This window comes from Hypomesus nipponensis, chromosome 6, assembly GCF_054491055.1.
Source record: "Hypomesus nipponensis isolate SF chromosome 6, ASM5449105v1, whole genome shotgun sequence".
Taxonomy (NCBI): domain Eukaryota; kingdom Metazoa; phylum Chordata; class Actinopteri; order Osmeriformes; family Osmeridae; genus Hypomesus; species Hypomesus nipponensis.
The window spans coordinates 5,185,246-5,198,254 of NC_140366.1; the positions used below are offsets into that span (position 1 = coordinate 5,185,246).

At 42.4% G+C, this 13,009-nt stretch overlaps 1 protein-coding gene and 1 long non-coding RNA gene across 6 annotated transcripts in view; one reads left to right on the plus strand and one right to left on the minus strand.

The window, feature by feature from the left end:
* vash2 (vasohibin 2) overlaps positions 1 to 6,334 on the minus strand; it is a 24,357-nt gene extending 18,023 nt beyond the window's left edge. Inside the window, exons 1-3 of the mRNA XM_084699432.1 lie at positions 6,034 to 6,334; positions 5,411 to 5,847; positions 581 to 669 (exon numbers count right to left, since the gene is read on the minus strand). Of these exons, the coding sequence (XP_084555558.1) occupies positions 581 to 669; positions 5,411 to 5,731 (410 nt within the window). The 5' untranslated portion in view covers positions 5,732 to 5,847; positions 6,034 to 6,334. The remainder of the gene's footprint in view (positions 1 to 580; positions 670 to 5,410; positions 5,848 to 6,033) is intronic.
* On the plus strand, positions 6,179 to 12,183 carry LOC146286632 (uncharacterized). 5 transcript variants are annotated; one of them, XR_014758423.1, is made up of 4 exons: positions 8,976 to 9,084; positions 9,490 to 10,961; positions 11,050 to 11,133; positions 11,442 to 12,182. It is a non-coding gene; the product is annotated as an uncharacterized LOC146286632 (long non-coding RNA). The 5 variants fall into 5 exon arrangements; XR_014758422.1 differs by having other exon boundaries at positions 11,050 to 12,183; XR_014758421.1 differs by having other exon boundaries at positions 9,490 to 11,133; positions 11,442 to 12,181.
* Positions 12,184 to 13,009: the final 826 nt, after the last annotated feature.

Consider the following 13,009-nt stretch of genomic DNA (forward strand, 5'->3'; position numbering starts at 1 on the left):
TGACTGCTTCTGTCAAGCGTATGTTTGCTTCTGTCAAGATTATGTCTGCTTCTGTCAAGATTATGTCTCCTTCTGTCAAGTTTATGCCTGGCTATGACAAGCAGATAACTGTCAGTGGTTCCATCTGGCTATTTCTCTGATCATTTACTATTTTATGGCACCTAACTGATGCCAGGAAGCACCTGTTGCCATGGCTCTTGGCACACCTGCATTTCCTCAGGCTTCAGTCAAAGCAGATGAAGGAAATCCACCCGAGTCTTCACATCCTGTTCGCTTGACACGCTCGCTGGATGCTAACGGCTAGCTCGCTGTTTCATCTCAGCATATAAACATTGTTGATGTGTCCAAAAGCAGCAGAAGCTAACCGAACAAATACTTGTATAATCCGCTACAGGATAGCAGAGTGTACCAACAGACTGCATCTCAATAAGGAGGAACGTTTACTACATTATGATCCCTACAGACGAATACAACAGTAGGTCTGGGTTCTAAAAGGAGGGATTCATCTCTCTCTTTGCAGTATATTTTAGACAGAACAAATATGTCTCAATCCAGCAAAAGGAGGGGATTGGAAGGATACTGCAGAGTCTTCATGTAGTTCTGGACAGCCAGCAGCCAATCAGGAACCGACATGGAGGGCTTGAAGTTGGGCACAGAGGGAACATGATGCTGAGGGAGAGAGAGGGAGGGGTGTTAAAGGGTTAGGAGGAGAAAAAAAACAAAAAAACACACATTTGTGTCTCTCCGCGGCCCGTCACAACCAGTGAGTGAGACAGAGCTCTGACACACACACTTCTTACAAACTTTCCTCTTGACTCAGGAGTCAAAAAAATAAGACAAATGTGTGTACGTGTGGCTGTGTGTGTGTGTGTTTACAGGAACTGGGCCTGGGAGCAATAATAGCTGCATCATTTCCTGAGGCGGGGGGGGGGTGTTCCTTTCCTGACACGAAGCAGCCTTTTTTAGGAGTGTGTCTCGTGGTGGACACCAACAATCTGAGCCTGAAGCTCAGTTACACACGCCTCAGGGACAGAAAGGGGAAAAAGAGAGAGAGAGTACAAGACCGAGTGACAGACAGCCTAATGAATAGTATAGATGCTAGTCTGATGCAACAAGCATTGCAGATAGAGAATAAAGAATCAGAGAGAGGGAGGGAGAGAGAGAGAGAGAGAGAGAGAGAGAGAGAGAGAGAGAGAGAGAGAAAGATAGAAGTACAAAAAGGAGGAGTACCATATGAGCGTTTCTTTGAGTGTGTCTTCTAGATAGGCAATTGGATGGAGGTGTGATGTAAGTTGCAGTTTAGTGTTAGTGTTGTGATAGTCTTTCATCAACCACACACACACACATTATCCAACAGATCAGTTCTATGGTCACATGGCTTCATTTTACCACATCAGTGAATGAAATGCAGAGAAATAACACCAGAAGTCTGGGATTCAATAATCCCTCTATTCTAAATGGTAGCTGATGCTCCTATTTGTATAATGCACTAGAGAAGGTTGATGTGAGAGAGGTAGAGAGAAAGAAACTGATAAAGAAAGGCAAAGACATGGGAGCTCTGAGCACAAATTGTGTTTTTTGTACAAGGGAGAGAGAGAAACTATTTTATCCATTTTAGGATTGTTCTTATTTGATTATTTAGTAGCCTAGGCTTTGAAACAGGAGTTCCATTGAGCTGTAGGTCAAGTGGCGATTGCTAATTAGTGCTTTGTCATTATTGGTGTTGTTGGGATTGGGGGTTGTATAAATGCCCTCAATTACAGGTGGGTGGGGGTCATGTGACCCGAAGGCAGCACAAGGGTTAAGACATCCATAGTCACATTTGAATGGGGATCGTTTTTTTGCTTTTTCACATTGGTGTAGAATGCTTATTCATTCTCCTCTCTCTGTCCCCTCTCACTCTTTCACCCTATCTGACTACCCCTTCTCCATCCCTCTCTCTTTCTCAGTGAAGAGAGATACACCAGCGTAGGTCTCTACATAAACAAAGTATACTACATAAACCAACTCTCTACATATTGGATCCCCACAGGAGAGGAGCACCCCGATGTCGTCTCACTTCCCAGGGTGCCTCTGCTTCAGATCATTGCAGGGTTTATTTGAGGCTGATCCCAATTCAACCTTTATCTATCTGCCCTGTCTTCTATCCGTGCCTCGCACCTTCTCTCGTTCCTACATGTTGATCGTGAGTGATGTCAGATGCCCAGCAAAACTCAGTCTGGCGTGCATGTGTGTGCGCGCTCTGGGTGACGATGACACGAACGTGTATTTTCCTCTGCGTGTTTAAATATGCGTGCGTGTTTCTCTCCGCGTGCATTGGTGTGAAAGTGTACCTCGCCACTCTGTGCTCATTGAAGGCGCGAGTCTGCTGATGGGAGCCTAGAACATTCCCACTGCGGGGCAGGTGTTGGAGTGAGGTTGGAGTTAGGGGCGAGATGACACCGACCTCTGACCCCCAGACGACAGGCCACGGCCTCAGAGGCAATACGCCCCTTGCGGGTGCACAGAAAGATAGCCCAAAACGATGACTTCTCCGGTTCTCTACGGTTCTTTATCCCTCCCTGTCTGTTCAGCTGTCCCTTCAGAGCGGGGTTGTGTGGGGGTTAAAGACAAAAGAATGCTCAAAACTCCTGGAGCTCCAAGGCTAATCTAACCCTCCCTCCACCGGTGAGATATAGAGAAGAGGGAGAGAGAGAGACAGAGAGACAGACACACAGACACAGCCCAGATTTAAACTGAACAAGCCACCCAAGGCATTTGTCTACATCAGTAAGGCAGTTGTGCCTGGAGAAGGTCTATCTTTAGACAGTGATACAGTAAACCTTTAACCAGTAAACACACGTGTAACCTGAATCACTGTGCTCTGCTCAGCCACAGCTTGAAGACATGCATTCAGTCAGGCGCTGACTTCCTGATATCCTTGGTCTTTGTGTGATGTTAACAGCAATAGCCTAAAGACCTCTCATTACAGCTGTCTAGTGATTTTGCCTAACCAGAACATATTAAGCTTGATGTGATTAGTCACAAAATACCGCAACATTCCTTTTTCTTCTCATTTTACCTGGTATCTTTCAAATAAGAGGGCAGTATATACTCCTGCTACTCCACACCATCTCCACACTACTCTTTGAGGTGCATTTTGGTCTCAAAATCCTGTTATGACAATCAGTGAGAGTGAGAGGTGAGTTAACTTCGAAATAACTTATTTCGGAGCTGAAAGCTTGTTGTTTCCAGAAAGTGGGAAAAAGCTTTTGGCAACAATTAGGCTTCAGAGATTATCTCAGTCCCAGAAACCAGATGGAGGATTATTCAGATACCAAACGTCCATTAATCTGAACGTTGCAGAGTTTAAGTTGTGTGGTAACCAACACTGACATGGTGTTGGTCAAATCATGTTTGGTGGGAGGCAGGAAGCTAGAAATACATTATTTAGGCTTTTTGTGTCAAACCTTGTCCCACACAGGAGCAGTGTATTGCTTTGAGTCCTGTGCCATAATCCCTTTTACACAAATAGACACAGCCCTACTAACTTATCTCAGTCCAATTTGCTTAAAGGGACAGCTCGTCTAGCCGAGCATCTCACCTGGACGCCATACATTGTCAAAACGTTCTCTTCATCAAAACCAAATGCTATGCTAGGCTAGGCTAGCTAGCATCTGGACACCATACATTGTCAAAACGTTCTCTTCATCAAAACCAAATGCTATGCTAGGCTAGGCTAGCTAGCATCTGGACACCATACATGGTCAAAACTTTCTCCCATCAAAACCATTTGCTATGCTAGCTATCTCAGGTCATCCCCTTTTAAGTCAATCTCCTTAGTGATTTAGCTAGCTAGCATTGGGGAAGTCTGGTCACAGCAAGCTTGCCTGAGGCCAACAGCCAACACGACTCCAGACACCTGTCCAGTCAAGCTGTACAGTTCAGCATAGCCTCGTGTAGTCTAGCACAGCCCCACTTGGGTAGGTAGGTACCAAGGGGAAATTGTGTAGTTAAATCAGTCCTAATAAAAATAAATACAAATGTTCAATTCATGATTTTTGGACGCCTGTGTTGGCCATGCCTGGCACAGACACACACCTGTACATGGACAAATGGCCTTGGCCAACTGATACATGCATTAATGCAACTTTGGCAGTTTCTTCAGCTAGCACCTGCTGTTTTGCCTTAGCAAACCATAGCATGGCCACACGTCATACCAGTATAGTACTGACAGCTGATATTCAACTTAGACTTGTATACAAGCAGAAATGCCCTGGCCTAGCCAAGCTTAACCTAGCCTTACAGGCCTACTGTGTAATACTGCGTAGGCTTGTAGCCTTACTAACCTTGCTGTGTAAATGTACACATCTAAGTCCACCCTCATACAGCGATCTGGTCACACAGACTGGTCAAACTGGAACTAGGCCACCTGGACATCTGGTATGTAGGTGTGTTCCTTCTCTTCTTTCACGCCTATAGGCTTATAACTACAAAACAACAATCCAAAATGGAGTGGACTGTTGACAGGGTAAGCCCACAGCAATTAGGGGCACCAACTGACAAAGACATTGTCAGTATAGAACTACTGTCCTTAACCCAGTTCACACTTCGCCAATCACCATGGCTGGGTGAACATGGTGTTGTTTTGGGTTGCTGGTTGAAGGTGTGTTGGCAGGGTCTAATTTATGGGCATGAGATGATTTTATCCCTTGTCCAAAAGACAGACATTTTAATCTAACATTTTAACTACTGTCCTCATTTGCAGAGGTTGATTGCTGACAGTCGGGAGACATTACATTTAGTGTCACTTCTTCTCTAGCAAATAGAGTTTCTACCCCCCAATTAACACCGTGGTGACATGGTTAGGGACGCTGACAATGGGTCCTTTGAGCGAGGGTACGTGTACTATCATAATGCTGTGCTATTTATAAGCTTACCACTCTGTGCTATGGGATCTTGGCATCCCCATAACAGTTCAATAATTACAGCATGGCCAGTTCGTTCAACAGTTTCCTTTCTCAGGGCACCCATAGAGCAAGGGTAGTGGTAGAGTCCTGGGGCAGTTGTGGGGTGTGGGAAGGGGCAATGGGCAGGGTGGGCTGCAGGGACAGCGCCATGTACTGAGACAACAGACAGGATATGAGGCAGGACACAGAAGCTAGGGCAGGAAGAATAGTCTGCATGCAACACAATAGAGAACAGTTAGGTGAAAGGATGGTGAACCTCTCAGCATGAAATCCTGATTTCATTCTTTTGTTCTGTTTTGTGCATGGGACACTGGACTGGACAGTTGGTGAAACTGCACTTCTGTTAACTAATACTGGTTTGGTGACCATCATTTCAATTATTTTACCATTTTAGAGGTTTCTCTTACACGGAGGTGTTGGGTTGTGGAGGTGTGCGTGACAGCTTCTGCTGCAATACTTACTTTGGGAAGATATGCAGCATTCCGTATTTTGTTAACCATCTCCTGCCCATCTGGATGCACTTTCGCTACATGAGTCCACATCCTTTCCCAGGTCACTGTCTCAATAGGAAACCCAGTCCGGTTCACGTAGAACAATACGCCCCCGTCCTTCTCCTCCTCCTCTCCCGACGATCGCCCGGTGTTGTTAACTGTGTCCCCCGGGGAAGAGGACTCGGCACCGGGGCTAGAGTTGCAGCAGTAGCCGCTGGTGCTTTTTGACCGGTGCCTGCCCATTTTACCGGCGGTGGAGCAAGTGCTGGGGGCGGTGATCGGTCCTGTCATTGTTAGTCAAAAAAGGGGTCTCTCTCTCGGCAGATGGCGGACCGTGGTGATTCCCCTTGTTGTTGTCGGTCCTGATCAATACATGTTGCTGTCGATCGAGATACCTACTCCAGTCTCTACCTCAGGACAATAGGCTAAATTACAATCATGGAGCCTACTGCAATTATACTACTGGCAGAATATCTTATTCTATTAAGCAAAATGAAGAATTGCTGCAATGTAGGCTATCACCATCATATTGTCCTCGACTGCCACATATGACAGCAGGTGATCAAAGCGCACACAGTTGTCATGGAGCCTACCTCGCATGAAATTCCATTCATGTTTTCGTTATGCTAGTCAACCACAGTCGAAGTTGGGCTTCGTTTTCTGAGGCACCGTAACTTCATCCCTCTCTCACTCAACCCACTGCGGGGGCGGCTGACTCCCTCGGCTAGTAATGATGACCTCTGCTACGCCTTCCTCCCAGATCGTCAACATGTTGCCTCCCCATCGATCCTTTGGTCAAACGCGTCGTCCGGATGATGAAAGTATTTTTCAGTCACTAGCTTAATTAATTAATCACATGCTGCTTGGAGGTAATCTTTTTTGATAAATTATTTCACGATGTTGTTCTCAATTGTAACCCCGGCAGCAAGCCACGTTCTAAGTGATTTGATTGGCCACAGCAACAAAGAGGGGCGGTCGTATTTCGTTCACAGAGGGCTACTGACAAAAACGTTAGGTTAGTGCAGCGTTTATTAACTTCATAAATAATAATAACAACAACACTAACAACTAATTGCTGTCCAGTTTGCCAGTGTTACGAAAAAGCCAGTCGTGAATTAATAATAAGTTATAGCTCACTTAGTGAAAGAATAGTCCCTACGTAAATGAGAGTAGGTCTGGTCCTAAACATTAGGCTAATTGTTGACTACATTTAATAGAAATATGAACGATATTACATCACAACAAACAATGGATATAAAATCCCTTCTATTAAAGAAACTGTGGTTCAAATAACGAACTTCGATGATCCCGTTGTGTTTCGTTGTTTTAGGCTGCCCCCTCCTGGACCAAAACGTTCCTCTCCTTTTTTATATTCTTATTAAGTAGGCTAGATGCACTGGTTATGACGAGTTTACTAAAAGTGAACAATAAAACATGGACGTGTCCAATTGAAGTGCTTTACTGTACGATAACAAGTATGGATCATGAAATTGACAGATATGCCTTAGATGTGATAGAGAAGGAACTAATACAAAACCATGATAAAATCAAACATCTTTATTTTGTGTTGATGCCAACATGCTTTTACTATTCAGTCAGAAGTATGTCATTGTGTAACATATTATTTGCTTCATTAAAGTCTCTAGATCTCTGGTCTTGTTCTCTGGGTCCAGAGAGGCTAACTTGTCCTGCTCATTGGTGCTGTGCTCCAGTTCAAATATGTTTCCTTGTTGCATGAAAAAAGGGTGGGGATGGAGGGTGAGAGGAGAGGGAACAGTCCCGGCTGGACCTATTCTAGCATGAACCTGCGTTGATAGAAGGCACCTGACGGGCCCAGGCTGGATGTCTGGGCTTTCTTCGCCTTCTTCCGCTTCTTAGCCTTGACCAGGGACACGTTTCCCTTGGCAATGGCAGGAAATAGGCAGGGAGGTGCTGGTTCACGGACAGCAACCACCTTGGGCTTGTTCATCTCAGCCCTCCTGGCCAGCAGGGGGACTCGGTGCACTAAGGGATTGGGGTTCTTAGGACCGGGTTTCACCTCTCTGGCAGGCGCTCCAGCCAGGTCCAGCTCCTTCTGAACCAGGTGAGGTTTGCTGGGCTGGCACCCAGGCTGAAAGGGCCACACAGCACAGCCATCTGGCTCAGAGATGCCAACTGGGTGGCAAGGTCTTGGTCGAACAGGACATGCTGGGTTGCCAGGTCGTGGAGGTATATTTCCAGGGATGTTGGGATGAGAATCAGACAGAAGAGTAGGACGTCTAGTCTGGATCGGGGCCAGGAGGTGCCGCATAGGCTTTGCTTGACGGGTTGCCATGTTGAACTTGTCGGTGTCGACATCAGAAAGTGAGGGAGCCCGGGGGACAACCGTCAGCTTTGGGAGGGCAGCGTGCCTTGAGAAGAAGACCGGAGCACCACCGTCTTCTTCGCTCTCTTGGGGTAGTCTTCCAGAGCGCCGTGGAGCACAGTTGGACATTGGATCAGCCCTTTTCAGGCCGAGTTGTCTCATGATCTTCAGTTAGGCACGGACAATGTTGGTTTTTTGCACTTATCTGTGAAAAAAATGTTGTCCAGTTTAAATGACAAGTTTTAGGAGTCTGTTGAAGAATGAGACAATTGCACTTATGGCTTCAACTAATCATCCATACCTTTTTTATATTATCCTTTTTGATTCAAGAACATTATATTATTCAATTGATCCAAAAACCAGGTTTACAATTTTTAGAAAGGAGCTATTTTTCTTACCTTTTAAAACGCTGAATGTCAAATCGCAAATGATCTGATTTTTCAGATTACATCTATGTATTGAAGTATTGTACATTGTGACGCAACAATACACCAATTCCGTTTGATGTCGGCAGAGTTCACGAAAGGCCCACAACAACCACCAGATAGCTGTTTTAAGTAATTGACACATAGGCCCTTTGTAATTAAATACATTTGTGTTTTTATTTTTTGTTATTGTAACTTTATTTACAAAGGCCTTGCTATCACCCATGTTACCCGCATTTGTGGGTAATTTATTATGCCATGTTTATTAATGATTCTCCTTTGACGTTGCTTTCAAGCTGAGGAGCTGGCGGGTTGGGTGCTTGGGTCAATTACTTTATTCAGTGTAGCGATTTAGAGTCGGCATATAAATTGTGTAACACAACAATACTTCTTAAGGGAAACTTGCTTACTTACTACTTACTACTTACTATAATATTTCCGGTTTTATATGTAATTGATTCTCAACAATCAAAATCAAATGTACAAAATGTTATACATTTATATTTTGCAAATATTTTTTATAAATACGTAATGTCTTCTCCTTTGCAACTGTGGAATGGATTGTGTGTCCCAGCAGACGACCTAATAAGATAACATCTGGCACAACCGATTGTTAAGATACGTTCAGCATGGACCTGCCTCAAAGGACCTGAGAAGGTTTTGCATATTAAAAATAATTCCTGTTTAACCAAACTGGTTCCATATAGGCTACTATTTGCAACCAGCCAAACCTGGTGCTGTAATGGTTGGGTTCAGCACAGAAAGTCTGTCTTTCTACTTAGATTTCGCTATTGATGGTCCTCTTGCATATGATCAGGCTTGGGGAGTAACGGATTACATGTAACGGCGGTACGTAATCTGGATACAAAAAAAAGGTAAATGTAAAAAAAAAAAAAAGACGTAATCAGATTACAGATACTTTTAGGAAACATTTGGATTACAAACAGGATTACACACACATTTCTGTGGGAAATGTAGAACAGAAGACAGATTAGAAATATCATATTTTGATTAAAAGTTATGACCATTATAGTGATAAGTGGAACATTTTAATAAAACGGAATTCCCCTCCTCCAAATGTGCTGTAGTTAGTTGGTGTACTAGCACTATGGCTGGATATACTCCTGTCCATAACTAAAAAACGTTCGACTTTGTTCCAAAATCGACCAAATTGGCCAAACAAGGCATGTACATTTAGCTTAACGTGTACTTTGCTAGTTCATGTTGTTTTTCCAGAAATCTGCTAAAATCGAGGCTAAACAGTGCTATTACTGTCATAGATGCCTGTCACGAACGGCCAAACCGGGCGGGTAAGGGGTACCTGCAGAGCCGGAGACCCCGGAGACCCCGGAGAGCCGGAGAGCTGCAGTTTCAGGACCGCAGTTTCAGGACCGCAGTTCTAGGACCTTCACAGCGCCATGCAGCGAATGGGATAAACATGGACCGGAACAAGATAATATTTTCCTGCAGTAGTGAATATTGTAAGATTACAGCTCAGAACAAGTTGGATTAGAATCAGAGTGTAAGTAGCTAATGTGAATCGCGTATGGTTATGTATTAAACAATTCTGGTGTCTTGATTTGGACAACGTTAGCTAGCTAGCTAACTTCAACTTTCCTGTCAAAATCATTTCAAGACACTGAAGTGGTTTTCAATGTCAAACAAACTACTTGATTAGCTAGAGCTAACATAACACTAGCTAGCTAGTTCTACACACATAGCTTCCTTAAAAACGAACTGTAAATTGTTACTCTGTTTATTTGTTTAATGAAACAGTAGCAATGTAGCTTATCTAAATCAAGTATTGTTCAACATATTTAAGTTAGCTAAACGTTCAAAACAATTCTGGTACAATTATCTGTTCACTTATGCACCTTGAGCTACAATTCTTGTATGAAATGTGCTATATAAATAAAGTCTTACTTACTTATCTAGCGGAGTTGTTATACAGTCCTTGTTAGCGGTTGTAAAATCCTGCATCATTGGGTCAAGACTTTTAGTTTGAAATATTGTTCACATATTAGTAGCATATCCGGCCTTGCAGCAGAAGAAAAGATAACTGCTGCAGGTAGGTTGGGCAAAAAGTCTTTGCATTAAAATCTTTAGAATAATTTCATATATATTTGTATTACAAATACCAATTAAATGCCTATTTTGTGTTGTCAATAAGCAATCATATAAATCACATTTCAATGAGATGTAGAATTGTATTTTATTTTCTATTTTCGTTTGACTTTCAAGCACGTTGGCGGTTGGCTAGTGGGGTTTGTAATGTTCACATGTATTTTGTCTAGGCGGACCAAAGTAATGCCCACAACTTTGTATTTGATGATCCATTGTGCAGGTAACAAAATCAATTTGTTGTTTTGATTTGAAGTGTTCTATTTTGTGTGGTAAAATTGTTATTACACGGTTATCCTACTGGTGAGTGGTTAGCATTCCCGTTTTAGAATAACTAGCCAGTAACGTCTTCGTTCATGCTACATGCAGTACTCTTTTTCACCACAGAGTGGAGTGTCTACTGGGTGATATGCGCTGTTCTGTGTGATACAATGTTGGATGAAGATTGTATGTTTTAGTAATTAGGAATTAATTAGAACACAGTTATTAATATAGCAGAAGAAAACATAACTGCTGCAGGCGGACCAAAGTAATGCCCACAACTTTGTATTTGATGATCCATTGTGCAGAAATAAAAAACATCTTCGTCCATCTTGAGGGTTGCAGTCCTTGAAGAACAAACACAACGCAGGTTACACTTATGATAATTTTATGAAATACGAACTTTTATACTATTTGTTTTGTTTTATTGAAACCAAGCCCAACTACTGTAACGCTAGGTGTCTTATAATAAAGCCAGCACATTATTAAAACTTGAAGGATGCAGAAAAGGTCTTCATCTCTGGACCAGTTTATCATCGGAGGTAAGTAGAGAATGTACATTTTCTGCACAATGCCATACAACTTTATCATCTACTATTAATACTTTTATTATCAACCACTTAAGTAATGCTAATTAATGTACACTACTCTGTTAGTGTAACTGATATGTATGCTTACCTAGAAGTAATATTGTCTGTACTATTTCAGTGAAGTGGAGGAGTTTGATAGGGGGATATCTAAACAATTGCACACTGAAGGGAGACCATTGAAGTAGTAGCGTTAAGTAGTGCTGTTACCGACTTCACAATATGTTTATATTTGTTTTTCTTGCTTCTATCTCTCATTGAAGGATGAAGTTGTATGGAGGTCTAGATGGAGTGATATGGAGGGGATCGAGTGATATGGAGGGGTGATTGTCATTGTTTGACAATTATTCAAAATATACCATGTATATCTTGAATCTGCCCTGAGAGTCAACCTTGTGTCTTGCCTCTCTAACATTACACATTTGGGGTTGAGATTGAGTGACTGCAAATACCATAGCAAATAGAATAGCACTTCACTTTTCCAGAACTTTGTGGTGTCAGACACATCCAAAATGTAGCATGCACACAGGCATGTGCAGTATTTACAGGAATATGAATGATGATCTGATACACTGATGTGATCAATGTTTTGAGTCACGTCCAATCCAAAACATCATCTAGCATGCCCATCCACACCAAAGGAAGCATCCTCATGCAGTCCATCCACCATAGAGGTTCACCACCAGCAGCAGAGAAGGAAGCGGTGGATCCTCCGCAGCACCACCATCCCACATTACTCAAAGAAAATGAATTTTTGTGATGATGACATTAAATCAATTAAAGTATAGCAGATTAGAGTTAAACTTGTATTTCCTCAGATAACTTTGATATTCATGTATAACAGAGCATAAAATAATTAAATGAATCACAGAATACGTACATTGCATAAGTATTTTGACAGAACCCTGTGTGTGTGTGGAATTTAATTATCTGCAGTATGAATCAAGGATTTACTCATGTTAAGTAGTTGTATTCCCAACAGATGTAGTTACATTCTGTTAAAGGCACTAGAGATATTCCACAAACACAAGCCTAGGATGTGCTTTTAGTTTTTCCAGATGGGAGTGCATGATGCAGGAAAGTAAGGGCAGCATCATCGAGACTTCTACACTTCATGTAGGCAAACTGGAATTGATCTGCCAGGTTCTGGGGTGTCTTGTAGTTACAAAAGTATCAGACATTCAAAACTCTTCATCACCACTGATGTAAGAGCTACATGTTGGAAGTAATTGGGAAGCCTGGGTGTGCTCTTCTTTGGAACAAGGCAGATGGCAGAGGTCTTCCAAAGAGCTGGAACTGTGTGTTCCACTGTGTGACCAGTTGAACAGTTCACAGAAGACAGGGTCAGTTGTTTGTAGCAGGTCTCCAGGAGCTTGTTATTACTAATGTTTTCAGGACATAATGCTTTGTTGACTTTGGCTATTTGGTGAAGTTAAGCTCTCTAGACTGAGTTCAGAGTATCTGCAAAGGTGCCACAATCCTTAAGGCTCATGTTGCAGGGTGTACATTGGTTCTCTGTAGTCCAGAAAACTCTTAAGGCCACTCCAGACATCACACATCTGTCCATATTGATATATTGTCCACCTTTTCTTTAGTCTATTTTAGCTTCCTTAATTTGTTTACTTAATTTTATCAAATTACAATGGATCTCAACATCTATGAAATGTGCACATTTTTTTACTTTGATTTTAATTACTTTAATTATCCAATATTTATTATTCGAACATGTTTTCAAATATTATACCTTTCTATATTATTAGAACATATTTTCAAATATTATACCTTTCTATATAATATCTGGTTGCGATGTAGTGACACTGACTTTCAATTC